This window comes from Rhopalosiphum padi, chromosome 2 (genome assembly GCF_020882245.1).
Source record: "Rhopalosiphum padi isolate XX-2018 chromosome 2, ASM2088224v1, whole genome shotgun sequence".
Classification (NCBI taxonomy): Eukaryota; Metazoa; Arthropoda; class Insecta; order Hemiptera; family Aphididae; genus Rhopalosiphum; species Rhopalosiphum padi.
In genome coordinates this window covers 90,901,029-90,924,686 of record NC_083598.1, presented here as the reverse complement: position 1 = coordinate 90,924,686, position 23,658 = coordinate 90,901,029, and the positions used below count along the sequence as shown (strand labels likewise).

The 23,658-nt window shown below is 34.6% G+C and overlaps 3 protein-coding genes across 4 annotated transcripts; all 3 read left to right on the top strand.

Moving 5' to 3' along the window:
- The first annotated feature begins 631 nt into the window (after positions 1-631).
- Positions 632-6,637, top strand: LOC132920924 (glucose dehydrogenase [FAD, quinone]-like). 2 transcript variants are annotated; one of them, XM_060983665.1, is made up of 6 exons: positions 632-1,052; positions 1,681-1,908; positions 2,074-2,244; positions 2,853-3,571; positions 4,199-4,486; positions 5,108-6,637. In XM_060983665.1, the coding sequence occupies exons 2-6, from the start codon at positions 1,710-1,712 to the stop codon at positions 5,594-5,596; spliced, it is 1,866 nt and encodes a 621-aa protein (XP_060839648.1). In that variant the 5' UTR covers positions 632-1,052; positions 1,681-1,709; the 3' UTR covers positions 5,597-6,637. The 2 variants fall into 2 exon arrangements, with proteins under 2 accessions (XP_060839648.1, XP_060839649.1); XM_060983666.1 differs by lacking the exon at positions 632-1,052 and adding an exon at positions 1,434-1,603.
- Positions 6,638-11,704: 5,067 nt separating this feature from the next.
- LOC132920960 (glucose dehydrogenase [FAD, quinone]-like) lies at positions 11,705-17,093 on the top strand. Its single transcript, XM_060983717.1, has 4 exons — positions 11,705-12,154; positions 14,597-15,077; positions 15,230-15,734; positions 15,859-17,093. The coding sequence occupies exons 1-4, from the start codon at positions 11,906-11,908 to the stop codon at positions 16,556-16,558; spliced, it is 1,935 nt and encodes a 644-aa protein (XP_060839700.1). The 5' UTR covers positions 11,705-11,905; the 3' UTR covers positions 16,559-17,093.
- Positions 17,094-17,422: 329 nt separating this feature from the next.
- LOC132920961 (glucose dehydrogenase [FAD, quinone]-like) lies at positions 17,423-23,446 on the top strand. The gene is made up of 3 exons (XM_060983718.1): positions 17,423-18,729; positions 21,651-22,156; positions 22,419-23,446. Exons 1-3 carry the CDS (start codon positions 17,991-17,993, stop codon positions 23,067-23,069), a joined length of 1,896 nt encoding a protein of 631 aa, XP_060839701.1. The 5' UTR covers positions 17,423-17,990; the 3' UTR covers positions 23,070-23,446.
- The last annotated feature ends 212 nt before the right edge of the window (positions 23,447-23,658 follow it).

Sequence of the window (23,658 nt, the reverse complement as noted above, 5' to 3'; positions counted from 1 at the left end):
AGCGTAACAACAATATTTTCAAAGCAGGAAATTTGTTTTTTTGGTATGTAACATATTATTTTATATATTTATCTAAAAAATATCGGCTTGTAATAATTATAACGAACCTAACAAATACATCACGATTACATTGAAGTTAAATATCTCATTTTTATATTTTATAAGATTACTCAGTTTATAGGTAAGTAGTTACCTACACTACATAATATAGTGTGATTTAAGTATATTTTTTGATCCGAAGTAATTATATAAACTTCAATGAATATCACTCGAAGTGAATTACTTTTGTCACGATAATTTAATAATAATATTAAAAAAAAATATCCATTCGAGAAAATGTAGTTTAAATCCATTATAATGTTTTGCCCGACCGAGTAGTCGAATTGACGTCATATACTCGTAGTAGTCCCAATCGCGCTGGAAGCAATCATCCGACTGAGAGAAATGGAAAAGGTTTATCCAATTTTCCGGTTGTTAGGGATCGTGATGACACGCCGCAGCGCCACCGTATACCTACGTAATTATATTTAATTCAAACTGGTTCGTAAAGCAAAAGAGAGGTGGGTGTCTAAGTGTCTTGCACGAATACCGTTATATATGTGCGCGCGGTTCTGTAGGTATACTCATCTCAATGTCAGTGCGTAAGGTCGTTGATCTGGACGTGTAGAGGAGGTAGGTAGTCCGTTGTTCGTAACCTGCTCAGGAACGCGTATATTATATTATATTGTACGTATTTGATTGACCGATATTGTACAGTATCGTCTTATTAATATCGTCATCGTTAAATTAATTATTTCATTGCCGAGGTGACTTTAACGCACCTGCGTGAGTCTATTGTGTTCACTTTGATTCGCGAATCACTCTAACGTTCGCGCGTTATCGACATGTAGTGTAATATAATTACGTAAATTATGTATATATAATCGTCGCGTGAGACGTCAATCGCCGATGCATTTGTTTTGACACTATACGTTATCGACTGAGTTATGTCTTGACGTCGCAGAAGCAACGTTTCATTGCATACAACAAAACACTAACCGGAAAACATTTTGGTAGGTGATTTAAGATATATATTCTGTTATACAAAGACATTATACATTTCATAATGACGTAGCTAATTATTTTAAATATTGTATTGTACATCCGTGAAGGACAAAATCGTGTTTATAATATATTCAAAACATATTTCCGAACCCACCTGTATGAATTGACGAATTTTATAACTATTAACGATTATGACGTCATGTAAAACTAATTCGAGTGATCGAACCCGCCGCGTTCCGCGAGAAAAATATATCATAGTAAATCATATATGATAGGTATAATGAACGATCTGTACGTGCTATTATTAATCTGATCTACTTTTATCACGTGAACCAATTTAACTGAAATATAGTTTTCGTGAAAAAAAACCGCACATTTTTGCCATCCTATATTTTTTATATCCTGTCCGTCCGACTTTGCACATTTGAAAATTAGGTTACAGCGACATGTTTATTATAACATACGTCTACGTGCTCGTTGTCACGTCGGGCGCCGTTCCTTTCTTCTTCGCCACATCCGCCGTACATGGTATAAAATATAATACTGGCAATTGGCATCGGTTAGTTTCACCACCGATAGTGATAGTGACCTCAAACATCAACGGCGACCCATCTTGTGTCTTGTTTATGTTTTTAGATTAGCTGTTGTGATACTATGCGGTACTTATGAGTGGCGTGGAAGTTCTACCCATCGGAGCGATTGCAGGGGCCGCGTCGCAAGTGGCCTGGTTCCTGCCCGTTTTGGTCGCGGCTATTGCTTATTTCCACTATGAAGTAAATGATCCCGAGTCAAGGATTATAGATCAACCAGGAAATTTGCTTCTTGACCAATATGATTTTATAATAGTCGGCGCTGGATCGGCAGGTGAAAACATATTTTATATTTTTCTTATAATTATTATAATACATATACGCGGTGTACTTTCGTAATATTTCATATTGTGGTATTGCGATGTGTTAACTCTTTAAAATGACATATTATTTGTAATACATTTATAATATATATAAAAAAAACCCGTTAATTATTCAGGTGCGGTGCTGGCGAATAGGTTGACCGAAGTCGAGGATTGGAGCGTATTATTAATAGAAGCTGGTGGAGATGAAACTGAACTATCCGACGTGCCTTTGTTGGCTGCCTACTTGCAACTCACCCAGCTCGATTGGCAATATAAAGCCGAACCACAGGATACAGCATGTTTGGGTGAGTAATAAATAAATTTAGATAGATATTTGTGGACTCAATTTATTCTGATGAATTTACTAAGATTTTATAAGTTATAACGGTATAAAATATAAATTATTTAGTATTATTTAAATGTTAGATATTAAAATATTAAACCACACAACCACACTCTTTTGAAGAATGGTGATCTTGAGGTTTCATAAAGTTCTATTCTATAGTTAGAAAATCAACATGAATGATACTTTAAGTTGGGTATTTTTATATTTTTAATACATAAGTTTCTTAAAAATAAATTGAAAAATGTTGCAGCAAATTTAGTCTTATACTTTATGAAATTAATTATATTTGGTTATTTAATTGTAATTATAAAAAAAAATAACTCTAAACTTTTAAACTTAACATTAAAATTCTTTCTTCATAGTCGTTTGGTACTAAAAATGTTAAAAAAAAATTTAGTAACACTTATATATATTATATACTAAGTAGCGCACGACGCACGCATGCGTGTATAATATATAATAATATGAAGTTTAAATAAAATTGTTTAAAAAAACACGATATAATAATGATCATAACACTATTCGTCTACAGACATAATAAATGGAAAACACGCGTGTGTATTACAGCTATGAAAGATGAACGTTGCAATTGGCCTCGGGGCAAAGTGCTTGGCGGGTCCAGCGTGTTGAACTATATGATGTATGTGCGCGGAAACCAAATGGACTACAATAACTGGCTGAATCAAGGCAATCCGGGTTGGGGGTACGACGACGTGCTCTACTATTTTAAAAAATCAGAAGACAACAGAAACCCGTACCTGGCGCGGACCCCGTACCATTCGATGGGCGGATATCTGACGGTGTCCGAGGCGCCGTACAAAACGCCGTTGGCCGACGCGTTCGTCAGGGCCGGCCAGGAAATGGGCTACGACATCCGCGACATAAACGGCGAACGGCAAACCGGGTTCATGACGCCTCAAGGGACCATCAGGAGGGGAGCCAGATGCAGTACGGCAAAGGCTTTCCTGCGACCCGCCCGACTGCGGAAGAATCTGCACGTGTCCATCAACGCTCACGTCACGCGCGTGGCGATCAACCCCGAGACGAAAGTCGCGTTCGGCGTCGAAATGATCAAGGACAACACGCGACATTTCATCCGGGCCAACAAAGAGGTGCTGCTGTCGGCGGGTTCCATTAGTTCTGCGCAACTGCTCATGCTTTCGGGCATAGGCCCCAAGAACCATCTGACGGAAATGGGTATACCCGTTCTAGCCGATTTAGATGTCGGCAAAAATCTTCAAGACCACATCGGACTCGGCGGCCTTGCATTTCTGATTAACAAAGAGGTAATATTATTATGTACATTGATCAATTTAATATGATAATAAAAGCGTTGTTTTATTTAATTCGACTGAGGTATATTAGCGTAACCAGTGGTAAGGAGGGGGGCACGTGCCCTTTTAGTTTTTTTTAAAAAAAATTATTAGTTATTTAAATTAAAATAACTGTCTTATTAAAATTATATAAAAAAAAAAAAATTATCATCTATGATAATACAGAACTGATGGTACAGATATGTACCACGAGTATAGATAACATTTTCACGTTAGATGTTGCCTTAAAAAGTCAAAGAGTTTTAATTGAGTTTTAGTAAAATTTTAGATAAGGTTGATTTTTTAATTAAGGATTCCAATTTTTAGCCATAGTTAGAACACTTGCTATTTTATATTAATCGAATAATCGAATAATCGAATTTATACATTTTAAAAATGTATTCTCCTTAATTAATTGAATTGTAATTTCTGGTGAAGCTTTTTGTTTAATTTTTACTAGGTAATAAACCAATTTTTATTAATTAAACGTGTTTTGTTATGCAATTTTAAAATTTGCCCCCCCCAAATAAATTTCTGGTTACAGTAATTTTGTATTGAACTAAAATAATATAGCCACGTCCTCTTTTATTCATTGTACAGGTGTCGCTAACGCAAGAGAGAGTGGAAAACGTTCAAACGGTTTTAAATTATGCTACAATGGGCGACGGACCGTTGACAGTCATGGGTGGTGTCGAGGGATTGGCGTTCATCAACACTAAATATGCTAATCATTCAATGGACACACCGGACATCGAATTACACTTTGTGTCTGGTTCCACCAACTCTGATGGCGGTGTACAGCTTTGGAAAGCACACGGGTTGAAAGAAGAGTTTTACAAATCTGTCTACGAACCGATTAACAACAGAGACGTGTGGTCTGCTATACCTGTAAGTGAAATGTCTTGAATAAATACGAAAAACAAATAGGTATATCAGATTTTATTTTCACGGAGTGTTGGAGGATCGAATAAATGCATAAGAGTTAATAATTCAAATACATCATAAACGTGCTGAATTGAAACATTTTTATCGTAATATTTTTTTGATATCAATATTATAATATTCAATACTTTTGTTTAGCTGAATTGTTCACTTAAAGTCAAATGCATGCATCGCCTGTAGAAATTGAAAACGGTGGATTATTCATTTTATACTGTTTTTTTGACGTTTGTACTATTACCTGCGGTAGTATTCGAGGAATACATTTTATAAACTTGTTAAATAAATCGATTTTGATAATTTTCTTATTATTAGTAGTTTCAAATAAAATTATTTCATAGACCTAGCTGAAATTATAGTATTATGTTCACTATAGTTTTAAAACGGTTTAAATTTGAACGTTCTTCGTTGTATCCTTATTAGTTTATTTGACGCAAACTAGTCACATTCTTAGATCAATAGGTACCTACCTAATAAATCACAGATATCTACTCCCCCCCTCAGACACGAGTCCTGCGACGTTGCTCAGTGATAAAACCGTATAATCAACGTTTTGCATTTCGTCTACAGATGTTGCTGAGGCCCAAGAGCCGGGGCGAAATACTGTTACGAAGCACCGACCCGTCCATGTATCCCAGGATTCTGCCCAACTATCTGACGGTCCAAGAGGACGTGGACACGCTGGTGGAGGGCGTCAAGTTCGTGGTGGCCATGTCCCGGACCACGCCGTTCCGCCGGTACGGCAGTCGCCTGCACGACATACCGTTCCCCGGTTGCGCCACGATACCGCGGTATACGGACGCCTATTGGGAATGCATGGTCCGGCACTACACGGTGACCATATACCATCCGGTGGGCACCGCCAAGATGGGACCCGAGTGGGACAAGACCGCGGTGGTGGACCCGCGGCTCCGGGTGTACGGTATCCACGGTCTCCGGGTGGTGGACGCGTCCATCATGCCCACGCTGGTCAGCGCCAACACCAACGCTCCGGTCATAATGATCGCCGAGAAGGCCGCGGACATGATCAAGGAGAAATGGCTGGGCAGGAAACTGTGACACGCGACGACTGTGATTGCAAATTGAGAGCGAACGTCTACAATATTGTTTTTTTCCGGGTCTTATAATAATTTATTATTACCGCGACGATTTCTTTCTTTCTTTCTTCTGTATTTTTTTTTTCGTTATTCTATTAGTATCGTAACTATATAAAGGTATTATTGTCATCCCGACCTGTGCAAAATACGTTATTTATTTATTTATTTATTTATTCGTATACCTAAGTTATAATAAAAGACATTTTAATTTATGTATAAAAAAAAAATACTATTTAAACATTTTGACATTTCGAAATTATTTGTGTTCATGATATTATTTTTAAATTATTTATAATTATAATGTCTGCAAATGATGACTTGTTCAGAATACTGTATTATCTTTATTTATCTAGACACTATTGGATGTTTTTATTTATTTTTTACTTTGATTGAATTAAAAACATTCTGCAATAGAGTATAAAGATGATATTTTAAATGATAACTCATAAAAGATTTAGTTCTACGTGTATTAATATTATTTATGAGGTAAATTTAACTATTTTTTTTTTTAATACGAATCCTGTTTTAATCTAAACATCATCGATTAAAGACGCGTTATATTTATTTTAATATCAAGCACATGATATAATAAATTATTGTAAAATAAATAATAACGCAAAGACATTATTTATAAAATGATTTGAGGAAGTAATTTTTTTTTTTTTATATGATTATTAAGTAGAACTTTAATGTTTTTCATAGTCAATAATAATTTAATAACTCTTAAATTATTATTTTATAAGTCTATACAGTTTTGAAAATGCTTGTTTATATGACTGACAATTGTTTGTATACCATAATATTTGCAGGCTAGTATCTATTCACAATATTTGAATAATAATATGAATATACATATTAATTTGTATAATTGGCCTATAAATCCCTCAACTGAACTAAAATCAAATTATCTAAAAGTAAGATTTACATTTGTCAATTATCCGTGGTCATAAGTTATTATAATGATATAGACTGCATCAAATATAGATATTCATTTAAGTGTTCATCTCGTTAGTGTTATATTATTATATTTTGATGTATAAATTGTAATATTAATAGAAAAATAATAATATAATCATATCGTAAAAACGAATTATGATTTTAAATGCAACTCCGAAACCGGTGCCGATCGGTTTTAAAGTTTAACCGTTTCCGCGGTAAAAGTTTTTTAGTAAATTGTATACTTTATTTATTTATTTTTATTTTTTATTAATTAACGGCTACAAGACCATTAAAAAAATATTGAATATTTATTGACACTGTAAACTAATAGATACAGTGATAATAATACAAATAAAACTAATAGAAAGACAAGAAAAAAATAATACATAATAAAAAACAAAATATAAAATAATTAGGCTCTATATTTTAAGAATAACAATGTTTTAGCTTTAAAGACTTGTTTTATAAGCAATATATTATTTAAAAACTTTAAAATTAAATTATAATTAAAATTGAAGAACGAAAATAACTTACTATATTTACTTGCACAATTTGCCTGACGATATTAGAGAATATAATATAATATTGCTGTTGATAACCATAACCTATCCTCGAATTAATATGTACATGCGTGTTGGTTTATATAACTATATTATGTTTAATCTTTTAAGATTTTCAGTTTTGGGCTTTTCTAAGTCACTACAATATTAATTGTAGTGTCAGTTGGTCTAGAAGTTGAAAATGAAAATAATGAAAAATAAAAATCTTATACGGCAACACCGTTTAGCACTCGCTGGCGGTTCTACTTACGATTGTTGACAGGTTCAATATGACGACGGTAGATGGTACTGCTGTTATCGCCTGAAGGCGTCAACAATAAAATACATTATAATATTATGAAAGCAACAATTTTTTTTTTAATCCGAGCTCATATTGTAACAATTAAAATACGAGTATTAGTAGGTTCTTAGGAATGATTTTAAATTCTTAGCAGAGTGATAAAAGTACATATTAGGTAGTTTTTCAAAGATGTGTGTCTATTGTTTTCAATAATGTTATGACGGGTTGGAGTAAAAAAAAAAAGAATGCTCTTATCTTTAACTTTGACCATGATTTTGACAAATTGGATATGGCTAGTACTTTGAAGGAAAAGGGACATAAAATCCTAATATTTTAAAAAATCGCAGAAAAAATAAAATCATCAGATTTTGATAACATAAATTTTATTATTTTGTTGTACCTAATTAAAAAATTAACATTCGCAGATGTATACTTGAATTTTTTACTAAATATTAATATTAAAATTTTCTAGATAATATGATATAATTTTCATATATTTTTAGCTATTTATTAACATTTGTCATTTTAAGCAAATTGAACAATATACAATTTTTGTTTGTAATAAAGATTTTTTCTTATACTTTTAGTTATTATATTGTAATTTAAAAAGCATTAATCGTAAGAACTTGACATTTGTTCATGATATATATTATTATTTTTTAAACACACAATTAATTTTCGAAATTATTTTACTAATTTAAGGCTATTTACTCCGTTCTAAATAGGTAGTCACAGGTATTGACTTTTATGTTAATTAAAATAATAGGTATACTTATCGTATAATATCATAATATTTATTATACTTATATAATATATGCGATGTTTTCTGCAAAAATCAGTTTAAAATACTTTATTACTAAAATAGGAATTAATTATTAATATACTAATTATATAATTATATATTATATATATTATATTATATTATATTAATTATTTTTTATTGACATTGACAAATCATTTTACTACAGAATCCTATTTCGTACGAATTCGTCATTGTATGTCCCACATAATACGATAAATACTCAAAACATACTTTACAGCCGAATGACTTATCCATTTTTTTAATAATATTAACATTACCATTTATCTATACATATATAACTAATCTTGATGTATGCTATTGCTTTTTAAATTTTTGAATGTTACATTTACAATTAGTTTCATTTATATAAATTATTAAAAAACACGTTAGAATTTTTATTTTTTAAACGATTTTTTATAATAGAAAATATATAATATGTTTTAATATCAAATAATTAAATGTGATCGAATTTATATATGTAATATAGAAGAATATTCTTTGATAATTGAAAAAGTTTATAATAGGTATACTATTTTATACTTCTTCGTAATTTTTATAATATATGTGATCAAAAAGAAAACATCTTGAAATTATAATTATTTAAATAAGTGGTTAAAATACTTATTCTGTTATTGATGATAATGACCTATTTACGTTAAGTATATGTTAAAAATATTTAGTATCATTTACAGTCACATGATTATTTAAATTTTTTAATGTTGTTATATAGCTTCTTAAAACTATAAATATTATACATACCTACCTGGCTACCTACCTTTTATCTAGGACAAATGAATTATACAAAATATTTATATTTGTTTTAATCATTTATATAATAGGTGTTTAGGTACTGCTGGCTAAGCAATTTTTCTGACTGGAGAAGATAATGGATTTTTCTTAGTAACATTTTTGGTTGATGTGCCAATTTAATTAGGTACCTTGAACACAAATCGAAACGACTTTCATTTAATTTAGATACAATCGCAAACAAAGTTTTTATTGTAATTTAGTTTTTAAATAGGTATGCAGCTAGTATTTTGCAAATGTAATGAAATGAATAGTTAGAAGAATGTACACTAAACAAAAATTTATTATGCAATAATTAATAGTATATTAGTATAAAGCAAAAATACTTAAATAAACATTTTTAATTTTTTTTTTATAAATACATAAACATACGTGTAAGTAAGTATATGATTTATAATTAACTGATTAATAATTTTTCTAACTTTACAGTATTATTATTTTCCATTAAATTAAATTAACGATATCAGGTGATTATTTATTTTTGTAACCAATATTAAATAATAAGCTTGAGATGGTTTAATTTTAACTTAAGATATGTTTTCTAGAAAATATATCAACTCTGAGTCAACTTTATTAATTTATAATAAAAGTCCTACGATATTTAGTAGGTATAAAATAAATTTAAATTAAATAAAAAAAAAGTAAATCCTGTGATTGCCGTGTAAATAAAAAAATTAAAACGATTCAGACATGTCTACTTTGTAAATTATTATTGATATAGATCCACATTCCGTCACAATGTCATACATCTTTGTTTCCGGGGACGGCTTTAATTTTAGTTGATTACGTGGTTTTCAATTATGAACAAACTATAGACTGTAGTTGATATTATTACTATACTGTATTTATGTATGTAATATGTTCTATCAAATTTCATGTATTTCAATTATACCTATGTAAATTGAGTGAATTTTTTTTAATCGTTTGTTTATACTGTATAATAGTATAACGAATCGAATTGTATAGTGTTTATGCGTTTATTATAATATTTATTATTTAAATGGAAAATATTTGAATATACCTTTGGTTATGATTACACAACCAAATGGCCCAGGAATTTGTAGACAATTTTTTTTATTTTGTGTAATATTATTATTTATTTTTTTTTGATCTTTTTGGTTTTATTACGATTTGTGCTATCAATTTTTTTATAATACGTCAACGTATCTAATATTATAGTGTACCTATATATGTATTCTGCTCACATTCTTTATGATAGATAATCTAATATTAGAAGTATATTTTAAGTTATAATCGATAAATTATTTCCAATAGCACTTGACACATGGCAATGGTTTGTTTTACACAAAAAACGAGATCTTATATAACTCTTATTATTGGACCTATTTACCTACTATTACACAGTTAGGTATATGGTTATTAAATTTGTTCCATTTGACCGTGCTCAGCGTACAACTGCAAATATACCATCAAATGTACCGATTTTAACGTCGTTTCTCCACGGTTCAACGTATACTAGCTATATTTTATACTTACGTACACATTTAGTCAAAAGATCACAAATACATTTTTTTAAATTCGATTATTAATCAAAAAAATGTCCATTATAATAATGTTAAGTTTCTAAAAACTTTGCGCACATAGTCAAATAGGTACATTATCGTATAATGTACGTATAGTGTGGTATGTGTGTCGAGCGTTTTGCAAGTTTTGCTAACTTTCATGTACAGATACGATATCACATTAGATGTGATAAGCCTTTGATAGTCGGGATAGAATATTAAAAGATCCACAGAAGATAGATGGATTTATTATAAGATGCAACTCTGCTGCTACGAACTTGGGACATTTAACTTTCAAAATCAAAAATTCGGATTTTTATATTTTATTCGGAGCTCACCAATGATTATAATGTACATATACCAAACTATGTACTCGCATAAAATAACGATAGTTGCGTTAGAAGTACCGAAATATCAAATTCAAATCACAAGGGTTCTACGCGGTGACCTGCAGGGCCTGATTTAGGCATTTTGTGGCCTTAGGCAAAATAAAAAATGTGGCCCCTTATTGTCAACAGTAGCGTATATAGTCATAGCCCCCTCCACAAATGGATTGTATAAAACAAAATAATAATTTATTACATTTTCACAAACATAATTATAATGTTATACATTTTTTTTATCTCTACAGGGTACAGATTTCTTAAAACTATTAATTTCATTTACATTTTACGCCGATAAGGATTAATTATTTTAATTTTTTTGAAATATTATAATATGTTTCTTATATTTATTTTATATGATGGAAAAAAAAAGGTTCATAAAAATCTGAGGCCCTCTAATAACGGAGGCCATAGGCAGTTGCCTATCCGGGCGGTGACCGAAATATTTCAAAAAATATATGTATATTATCATTGCACGAGTATTTTTTTTATACCAGTGGATATTGCGAAAAACAAACAACGAACCGCCACTGGATTGAGTGTAAAAACATTTCGTCGACAGGTATATAACGTTATTATTGTTGTTGTCGCATGACTGAAGGCGACGCGAAGTAGAGACCCGAAAAAAAATATAACAATAATAATAATAATAATAACGCGTATAATATTATATTATTACCTACCTCGTCGTCTTTCCGGTATACAGATACACGTGTGTATAATATTATTATATACACATATACTCGGCCGACGGACATAACAATATGCGATAATGTCATTATCGCCTCGTCGGTCGTCTGCACATCGCCAGCCGCGAATCGCAAATTTCGTCCGTCGCCGTCCGAATTTCGCGCGCGCGTACGTGTGCTCGACGCGTGTGCGTGTGTTCCGATTCCCCTGCGCAGGTAGCGGGGCACGCGCGCGCGCCGGCGTGTTCGCCTCCGGCAGTGTCCATTTACCGGTCGCCGCCGTCGCGCATGGCGCCCAACCCGTTCACGGCCCGGCTGGCCGCCCGAATCGCCATGTCGTACGGGCCCAGCGTCAGCTACATAATGCTCCTCCGCGTGGCCATACTGTTCTTCCGGCCCGACATCGAGGACATCGATCACCGGCTCGAGGACCGGCGGATCGCCGAGATCGGCGACAAGTACGATTTCGTGGTGATCGGCGGCGGTTCCGCGGGTTCCGTCATGGCCAATCGCCTGTCCGAGAACGCCAACTGGACGGTAATGAAAAAAAATATTCACTCAACCACTCCACCCCCTCCTCGTTATCGCGATAAAGGTTGTAGCGATTGAGTGCGTGCACTGCTGTTGTTGTAAAAAAAAAGGCCTTAAATAGGAAACTAAATAATTGAAAATAACAATAATATTGATTGCGTGTAAAAATCCGTCATGTTAGGTAACACACGTTCTACAAAATAGAGTTCGAATCGGCTCGATATTCCGTGAAAACATAAAGTGAATTTGAATACAAAAAACTGGATGATATGACGGGAGAGGACAGAGAATAAGGACATTTTATTAAAAAAAAAAACCCAACACAACTAAAAGTAATTGGCGAAGAGCGACTTAAACTATTTTACTATTACAGTGTTACAAATTACAATATCGGAGAATAACAAAATAGCGTGATAAATACTAAAATGTCTATATTGTAAGTTACTATATATCATAACCTGTCATTTAGATTGTAATTTATGACAAAACCGGTAAACCGTCAGATAACACCGCTACAATCAGTTTCACGTAGGATATAACATATTATAGGTATGTTTATGTTTACAATTAGATTACATGGAACGAATAAAATATTTTTTTATTTTTTTAGTCAAACGAAACACGACAATCGAAAAATGGAACCCGAGTCGTTTTGTTCATAATATATCTAGTGTACTATATATGTATAAATATTACTAGTGTAATATAGTATCAAATGTCAACGCGAATGGTGCAATACCATGAAGACATTTTTATGTAGTTTTTTTTTTTTAGTAGTTTTTTTGATATTGAGTATATTATATAAAAATGTATATTTTTTTAACCTATCAAAAATATTTATAATGCACGATTATACGAGTTTATAGGTGAGAAGATAGTTTTATTATATTTATACTTTTCTTTAGTGGTTAAATTATATAATTTTTGTATTTGCTAAATTATTAAAAACCGAGGAGTAACTACGTAGTTATAGTGAATTTATTCGATTCATCATAGTAAGCAATGATAAGAATTAAATTAGTGGTATAATAGCAAATAAATTAATTGGGTACTAGTATTATGCACTGACATTATAGGATATTTTTCTAGTAGATACACACATTTTGATTTGAATTTTTGAAATTTTGAATTATAATACAGTGATAATATTAATTAAAATAATATAATTTTACTATTTCTGCCCTGAACAATTTCATGTTTAAACTTAATTATTTCATTTTCGATAATACTGATGAATTCAATTTTAGATTTCTTCCACTATTTTCAACTGTCATTTCTAGTAAACAAATTATTTACTAAACATGCATATTTAATGTTTATTTAATATAATTATCAAGTAACTTACTTTTTAAATTTTAATTGCTACAAGGTACCTAATAAAATAAAAACCGCAGCACGGACTCGGGGAAATTGCGTTTTCTCGTGATCGGGCCATCGGGGAGGTGCACGAAATTTTAGTTTGGTTGAATAAAATATTACAAAATAAAGTACATAATACTAGATAATTTTTATATTCAGTTTCAAACTTGGCAGTGCTGGGGTAACGGAGTTGTATTATAAATGTATGCGATAATATGCTTTTAATTCTTGATTTTAAATTGCTAGTCATTAAAGTAATTTTATATTTACAAATAAAAATTATAGGTACATATTAATCAATAATATACTGAAAATTTGTTTATTTATTTCTTGTAAAAATTACTTACTTTCAGTAACAAATCTATTTTTACATAAATAATATTTATTATAAATAAATATGATATGGTTATAAATTATGATTTTAAATAATAAATATATTAGGAGGAAGGGGGTACTTAATTAAATTTAATAATTTAATTTGTAATTGAATTATTTATTTAAAAATTATATTATGAAGATTTTGTATCTTAATTTTGATATATTTTCAATATGTTGTCACAAATGTATAGAATAGAATATTGTGCTCACGTAAGATAAATTCATTACAAATTACTGCAATGATTAATAATCAATCAAATTAAACCTATCTAAATTTAATTTGTAAATTATATCAAAGTTTTAATTTGACAGTGAAATCGAACTTTGAAATGTACTTGAATAATTTTACTAAAAAATGTATTATTATCATAACATAAACATAATAGTAACTATATATTATTATACATAATTTGAATGAATAGTAGTTGAAATTATAAATCATACAGATATTGCGAAATAAAAAAAATTCTAAAATCGTAATTATTGTTTTCTATTTACTAACGCGTTAAATTATTATTAAAACAATAAAATCGTATTGAATTTGTAATTGATAAAAATGCAATTTAAAATACAATTAAACACTATCTATAGTTGCAAATATAGGTATGAGGTATATGAATCGATCGTAGGTAATGGGAAAAAATATGTATCTAGAAAGTAAACGAATACTATAACAATTAACAAGTAATAACAATCGTTCTCGTTTTTTAGGTTCTATTAATAGAGGCCGGAATCGACGAACCGGCATTGTCAGACATACCGCTTCTATATCCTTCCCTCCAGCGTACGTCTGTTGACTGGCAATATAAAACAGAACCCAGTCATTCGTCATGCTTGGGCTTCAACGGGAACCAATCTAGCTGGCCCCGGGGCAAAGTTATCGGTGGCAGCAGTGTCCTGAACGCTATGTTCTATGTTAGGGGCAACCGGAAGGACTACGATGCATGGCAAGATGCCGGAAACGAGGGCTGGGGCTACAAAGATGTATTGCCATACTTCATCAAGTCCCAGGACATGAGGATACCGGAGCTCGTGGATTCGGAGTACCACGGTACAGGAGGATACCTGAGCGTGGAGCACTTCCGGTCGCAATCACCGATCGTGGAAAGTTTTTTGGAGGCTGTCAAGGAGGTCGGTTACGACGAAGTCGATATAAACGGCCAGAGTCAGACAGGATTCACGCGATCTCAAGGTACTAATTATATAGCTAATAAAATGCGGTAGATAACAAACGAAACATTTATCGTGTATTTCTGATATTTATTATTACCTACGTCGGTGTTTAAATTTCGCATTAAGAATTTTAAAAGTTTATTAAATTGTGTAACACATATGATTTTTTAGGAACTCTAAGAGACGGATTGAGGTGCAGTACGGCCAAAGCGTTTTTGAGGCCAATCAAAAATCGTCCAAACCTTCATATCAGCTTACACACGCACGCCTTAAAAATTGTAATCGAAAACGGCCGTGCCACGGGCGTACTGATATCGAAACTTGGGACAATACCGACGTTGGTGAGAGTCGAAAAAGAAGTAGTGCTCTCGGCGGGCGCAATAAATTCGCCCCACCTGTTGATGTTGTCCGGGATAGGGCCTGCCGACAAGATACGCAAAGCTGGCGTCAAAATTACCAAACACATACCCGGCGTGGGCCAGAACCTGCAAGACCACATTGCGATGGGCGGAGTAACATACCTGTTCGATTCGCCCGACGAATCCAACCCCCTCGGCCTGGGCATAGTGTTACCGAGGGTGTTGACGCTCAACTCGTTCATCCAATTCTTCCGTGACAAAATGGGACCACTCTACAGGATACCACTTGGTGAAGTTATGGGTTTTGTAAACACGCGGTGAGCAAATTTTCGATTTCAGGATTAAAACAGATTAATTACATAAGACAGGTCGACATAGTTTTCTAAGTTTTGTTTTGGTTTTGTTATTTTATCTTTGTTATATACGGTTTTCTCGTTGCAGCTATAACGATGATTTCGATTGGCCGGACGTTCAGCTTTTCATGGCAACGGCTGGGGACAACGATGACGGCGGTCTATTGAACAAACGGGACGTGGGCATCACCGACGAGTACTACGAGCAAGTTTTCGAACCCATACTATACCAAGACGCTTTTACGATAGCGCCGTTGCTGCTGAGGCCGTACAGCCGAGGCTACATTGAGATCACAAGTTCCAACCCTTACGCTGCGCCGAAAATCGTGCCAAATTACTTCAGCGACCCGCGGGACATCAAAACTATGGTGGAGGGTGCCAAAATCGGATACGCCATTAGCCGGACAGTGGCAATGAGCAAGATCAATACCACTATACACAACATCCCTACGCCAGGGTGCGAGAGTTACGAGTTTTTGTCCGACGAATATTGGGAATGCCAGGCTCGTCATTACACCATGACCATTTACCACCCGGTCGGCACGTGCAAGATGGGTCCAGAGGACGACGAATATGCCGTGGTGGACGAACGGTTAAGGGTGAGAGGCATCAAAGGCTTGAGGGTGGTAGACGCTTCTATAATGCCTACGATTGTTAACGGCAACACAAACGCGCCAACGATTATGATAGCGGAAAAGGCGTCTGACATGATCAAACAAGATTGGGCCGGACACACGAAAATACTTAAAACGCGATATGTCAAGAAGACATTCAGGAGATGGTGGTAAACCGTTATCCAAACACATCTGAGTATTGAACAATCTGATTGATAGATATATTTACAAAAATGGAATTTAAACGACAAAATTATTATCGATATTTATATTTTTTGTATACCTAATCACTAACCAATAATCGATTATTATCACTAATAATCGTATTGTACCTACTAATATGGATAGAATTTATTTTATTCAGATATAATATTAATTGTACAAATTGTTACGAAAATATATTTTTCAAATATGAAAATATATATTGTACATTACTATACGAAACGGACAACAGTAACTGTAAATCGAATGTAATTGGTAATTGTTTACACTTTTAATAAATATCAATATTTATCTCAGAAACTGACAAATAAGCATAGATGATTTCAAAATAAATTTAAGTATATTATTATAAATACCATAATTAATATCTTATAAATATTATTATGAACTGTTAATAGTTTGGTTTAAGTGTGTATACATAATTGTTATTTATTTGTAATAATAATCGAGATATTATAATAAATATAAATTATTTATTTAAATATAATATTAATATAATAGTAAATTTATTGAAAAAAGTCAAATTTATATGGGTGCTATGTAAGTTAATACGTATAGGCACTGAAAGTAATAATAATATTGAGTATGAAGTATACGAGTGTATCGCATACCACGATAGTGTATTATTATAATAATATATACAATGTGCATTCTACACATATTATAATATGTTAATTAATAATAATAAAGCGATACCCGAGAATGTATTTTAGCAACAACAACACGACGATTTCAAATTGAATTTTCTGGGAGGATGATTGATTACGGATTATGCATTTTTTAAAAGCCTATTTTTCATTTATATACCCATAACTGGTTTTTGGAGAACTCGTTAGTCGCGTCCGACTGGGATATCCGAAAGTAAAAAAAAAAAAATTCTCCTCAGTTTTTACTTTCTTATGTACCCACTCTGCGGATTATTATGATTATAACACTACACTACTGGGCTTGAAACAATAGAGAAAGTTGATTGGCCACGGGACATCTAAGCGCCAAGTCGATATATTATAATATTTTCAATCGATATTCGTTTATGTTCTTCAAGAACGGAACACATCGAGTTCAGTGTAGAATACGTCTCCGGAGCCTTCGGTTACGGATGAAATGACTGCGGCAGATAATTATTATACTTGGACCGTCGTCGTAGCTCGACTCGTTTCACTACTGTACTACAGCACCGGCACCTAAATCACCACACACGTCCGGCGACCGCGAGCGTGCGCTAAAACCCGAATCCGCGTTCTCTCATCGATTTGCCAGCGTTTAAACCGACGTCACACGTGCACACACAATATATTATTATTATACACGTCTTGTGGCAGTCGTTAAAATAATTGCACATCGTCCGGGGCACTCGATATTATAACGAACACTGCCGATCGTCATGCCTACTTCCGGCGGAAGTTGCGAGTGCTCGTGGTCCGACTCGTCGTTCCTGTCCGGCTCGTGCGGCAACACCGGCGGCCTGGCGTTTTTCATGTCGTTGGTGGACCTGGTGATCCGGTCACAGTGCTCGGTGACGGACCCGTGTCGACGGGCCACGGGCCGCCGGCCGTTTCCGGCCGGTCCGGTGTATCCGGAAGAGCTCGATTTCGTGGTGGTCGGCGGCGGCGTGGCCGGTTCCGTGGTGGCGTCCCGGCTGAGCGAGGTGGCCGGCTGGACGGTCGGACTGCTGGAGGCCGGGCCCGAGGAGCCGTCGGCCACGTCGGTGCCGGCGTTCGCGTCGGCCGCGATGGGCACCGACCTCGACTGGCGGTACCTGACCGAGCCGCAGGGCAACGCGTGCCTGGGCGCGGGCGGAATATGCGCGTGGCCGCGGGGCAAGATGTTGGGCGGCACCGGGGCCATGACGGGCATGATGTACTCGAGGGGCCACCGGCGCGTGTACGACGGATGGCGCGACTCGGGGGTAGTGGGCTGGGGCTACGAGGACGTGCTGCCGTACTTCAAGAAGTCCGAGAAGAACAAGGACACCGACATGGTGGAGCCCGAGTATCACGGGTTCGACGGTCCCGTGTCAGTGCAGCGGTTCGCTCACCGTCCCGAGATGGCAGAGTCCATCGTGCAGGCCGGCGCCGAGTTGGGCTACAGAGCCGGTGACCTCAACGGACACAATCAAACAGGTGCGTACGCGATTGCTGATGTATACACTATGATAACGCACGAGTATAATTTAACAGCAACTATTATATCACAGCAGAGTGTGTTGTACTGTTCATAAATAATTTTGGAGGAATTTAGAGTTTTTTAACTACATGTGCAGCAATGCAATGCACACATGTGGTCGGCAGGAGGGGTTACAGGTATTATTATTATAATTTTGAAATAAGCCCAAATAGTGTTTATGGTTATTATAGTTGTTGTGTACGTGCTTGAAATGCGATGCCTTGCTGCAGTTCAAATAGTCGTATAAAACCTGATTCCCACAAATCAGATCTCGTGATTTGCTATGAAGTTATGACTAATAATAAAGTATACGGTTGGAATTTATAATATGCAACATTCAGCTGCTAACTCATTTTCCGTGATACGATTATGTTTATTATACATTTGGAAATCGGAAGTAAATAAAATACTAAAATAATACTGATTATAGGAAATGTATATTGTATATATATTAGGAGTAAATATTTTTTGATTAATGTTTAAACCATAGTAGTACAGATAAAATAAACATTTTATATATATTATAATCCGTAGATTAAATAATATAATATTTAAAATAAAAACGACGGATGAAAGTTTTATAAAAAGTAGTTTATCGAATATTTGCTAAAGGTACGAGTTATGCATTATGCGGATCACAAAAAATAAATAACGGTATGCCAGGACGGGAAAATACGTGTAGGTATATAAAGTTTTATGATTGTGACCATAGACGATAGTATTAAATAGCGATATATTTAAAACTGGTTTATGATTTTTGTTGCATTGCCATTTCATTAATTTATACATACTAAATTTGAATATTAATTTGAGGAGATAAATTGAAAATTTGGCGATACCAGTGTTTTTTTGACCTATTAAATTTTTTTATTTTGTAAGACTATTCCAATTTCATACAATTCTAACACTGTTACACTATGCACCCTTGTATATATTATAATAAATTATATGAATGGATTTAAAATATAATTTCGTATTTAATTATCGTTACTTACAACCATTATAAATATCTTATAAAAAAATTAATGTATAATACTTATTTCAAAATAGATGTGCAGCCTATCTGATGTCGTCAAAGTAATTGTAGCATGTACAAAGTACGTTCAAGACAAATAATGTAATTATTAATTTCCAAGCCTTATAATGAATCGATATGTATAATATGTGTCAAATGTCCTAAAGCGCCAATTTCACTTGTACCAAAAAATCATAATAATGCTTGTAATCTGAATCTATTTCTTTTATTACACTACATAAATATGAGAACATGATTAATAGATTTTTTAGCTGTGAATGGTGACATGAATTTGTACAATAAGTCATCATATAGACGCACGTGGGAAGATGATAGGGAATAAGGTTGTTTAACAATTTTTAGTTTGAAATATAATATTATGTTTATTCGATTTAACAACACATGTAAATAATATATATATATATATATATATATTTATATAAAATCAATAACTTAATTTTGTCAATCTATCAGTTACGGTAATGGTTAACATTATACTTAATTTATTTTATTATTCAATTAAATGAGTATGTTATATAGTGGGTGGAAGAAGGGACTTAACCTTAAAACTATTGCCACTTTCTAAACAAACAAGGGTGTTTCTTCCTCTTGACAGTATGTCACTGGTGAGGTAAATGATTTCCTTAATTTTACTCCTAATATCGCCTACAATAATTATCTTAGTCTCATAAAACCAGAGTAAAAAAAAATTATCTCTATTTTTTATCTATTGTTGTATTTTATAAAAAAATTATCATTATATTTTTTATGAGTTAAGTATTATTTGCTAAACTTTAGGTGAAAATCATTTGTGTACTACAATAATATAAACCAAACCACACTACATATACCTAATAATAATTATTATAATGTGGGTTAACATGCAATCGGAATATAACGATACACACACAAATCGGGAAATTACTGTAGTTACCTATGTGTTGAGAGTCGAGAACTCGAGACTATAGTATTATATTATGGAAGAGGAACAACCGACCGGCCTGGAAATAAAAACACGTTTTTGATTATTTTAATTAATTTATATTTTGTAATATTTTCACAGAGATAACGGAATACGAAAAAGTTGTTATAAAAACATAATTAATATCAGTAGTGACGAATCCGCATTAAAACAGATTTCACAAACGTACGTGCAGCCATAGTTTTGTGGAAAATAACGTACATAGGTATATTTGTTAAATAATACGTCTTTGTATTTATCCCGTTTATTATTTTCCTTTCTTCTGGCAGGAATTAATAAATATTATGTACATTAAATACGTCCATGTGTATCGCATTATCCGTGTCTACTACCTATGTGGATTACGGGGTACTAATAGCTGTCGACTAGACGTTTAAGTAACACTTACGATACACAATCGTACAATAATATGATGTATTATTATTATAAACAGTTTATTGGTCGATTTCATAACAGTATTTCACACAGTAGGCACAGCTATTATCGATGAAAATATATATGTTTGGCCGGCGGTGGTGCATTGAATAGTAACGCGTTGTCTAGTCGAACATTGGGCTTATTATTTTTTTTTTTTATACATTTTCAAATAAATCCGACACGGTAATAAACACTTGTAGTTCAGACAGACAGTCGTACCTATACAATACGCTATTGTGTGTAATGCGTATTGTGCTGGGAGAATGTAAAATCGTGATGCCAAATCGTACTCGTAATATATAATATACAACCCTATTTTAAAAAATCGTCATTATCAGATCGGACATTTTAAATACCGAGCATTTTTTCTAAGAAAATTTAAATATTACTGTTAAATCATGTGGTATGACATCAAGTATAGACAAAATCAAATAATCAAATATTGTTGTAAATTTCTGTCGCAGGATTTTCCATAGCCCAAGTGATGGTGGATGGCGGTCTGCGAATGAGCACTTCACGGGCGTACTTGCGGCCCGCCCACGACAGACCTAACCTGTTCGTGAAGATCAACAGCCGCGTGACCGGGTTGGTGTTGAACAAGCTGAACAATCGCGTGCAGGGCGTCAAGTACGTGGACCAGTACGGCGAGCACATGGTGCGCGCCCGAAAGGAAGTGATCCTGTCGGCGGGCGTCGTCGGTTCCGCGCACCTGCTCCTGGTGTCTGGCATTGGGCCGGCCGAGGAACTGCTCCGGGCTGGTGTCACCGTTTTCCAGGACCTGCCGGTCGGTCGGAACCTGCAGCACCACGTGTCCGTCAGCGTCGCTGCCACGGTAAACGCATCCGAGGAAGCGCACTACCTGACCATGGACGCGGTGTCCGAGTTCCTGGCCACGCGCACCGGCCCACTGGCCAGCACGGGACTCACGCAGACCACAGGATTCCTGACCACCTCGTACTCGGTCGACGGGGTGAGCAGTATTTTCTTAGATATACAGTGGAACCTCGATAACTCGAATTTTATTTTATTTTAACCTAACCGATTCGAGTTAACGAGGTTCCACGCTGTATTAGGTTAGGTCGTCGTGTACGAGTAACTCGCGACTCGCCGCGATCGACGGTCGACACTATATGACCTAAATACCTAGTTGTTTATATAGTTTAGACGGGAATGTTGTCTTTTCGACGTATTTAATATTTTATGTATGCGTTTACGCGTGTTGTCCGATACAGGTACCCGACGCACAGGTGTACTTCGACGGTCTGGCGCCCAACTGTGACAAGATCCCGATGGATCCGGACGGGCCGGCGTACCGGAATTATGACGGCGCGAGGGCGTACGTGTGGGCAAGACCGACGTACCTGTTGACGAGGAGCAAGGGCTACATAGCGCTGCGGACCGGCAACCCGCTGGACGACCCGATCATCCAGCCCAATTACTTTCAGGACCCGCGGGACGTGCTGGCCATGGTGGAGAGCATACGGATCGTGTTGGCGTTGATGCGCACGCGAGCGATGAGCAAGTGGGACATGCAGCCGGACACCACGCCGTATCAGGAATGCGCGCGGCACGAGTACGACTCGGACGCGTATTGGGCGTGCGTGGTGGTCACGGACACGAGGCCCGAGAACCACCATTCGGGCACTTGCAAGATGGGACCGGCCGACGACCCGGAGACGGTGGTCGACCCGGAGCTCCGGGTGCTCGGCGTGGCCAACCTGAGGGTGATGGACGCGTCCGTGTTCCCCACCGGGCCCAACTGCAATCCCATAGCGCCGGTCATAATGGTGGCCGAGAAGGGCTCGGATCTGGTCAAGCAGACGTGGAGTGCATATCTGCACGAGAACAACGTGCCGCCGTACAAACAGCCAACCACTGCATGATGATATGATAAATATTACTTTCAACATTGCAGTCGTCGCGAACCTGACCTTTGCGGTCATATGTATACGTTATATATTTATAATTTTCCATTATTTATTTGTTCTGCGTTTCTCGGATGGTGTGTATTATAGGCGACTACACGTGTTTTCTTTTTTTTTGTGTTGGAAAATAAAACATCGATGTAAAAATAGTCCTAATAAGTATTCTAAATAAGTAAGAGGTGTACATACTATTAGAATTTATTAACGATCTTGACTTTTAAGAAATAAAAATCATATAATATATTTTCAAGACCGAAATCGCTGACGTTATTTTTTTATAAAAAGGTTAATGGTTTTAAGTTATTTATTTAAATAAAGACATTTGCTTTTACTGAGTTCTGGATTTTATTTTGGAACTAATATTTATGGATTTATAATAATCGGGGAAATATAATATTTAAAATATGTATGACGCATACTTGACAATCATCTGATTCTGGAAAAATAATTTTATAGTTTTGTCAGTTTTCATCATTTAAATATTTGAAAAAAATTATGGTACCACAGCATCATTTAGTTTAAAAATAAATTAAAGAAAATATAATAA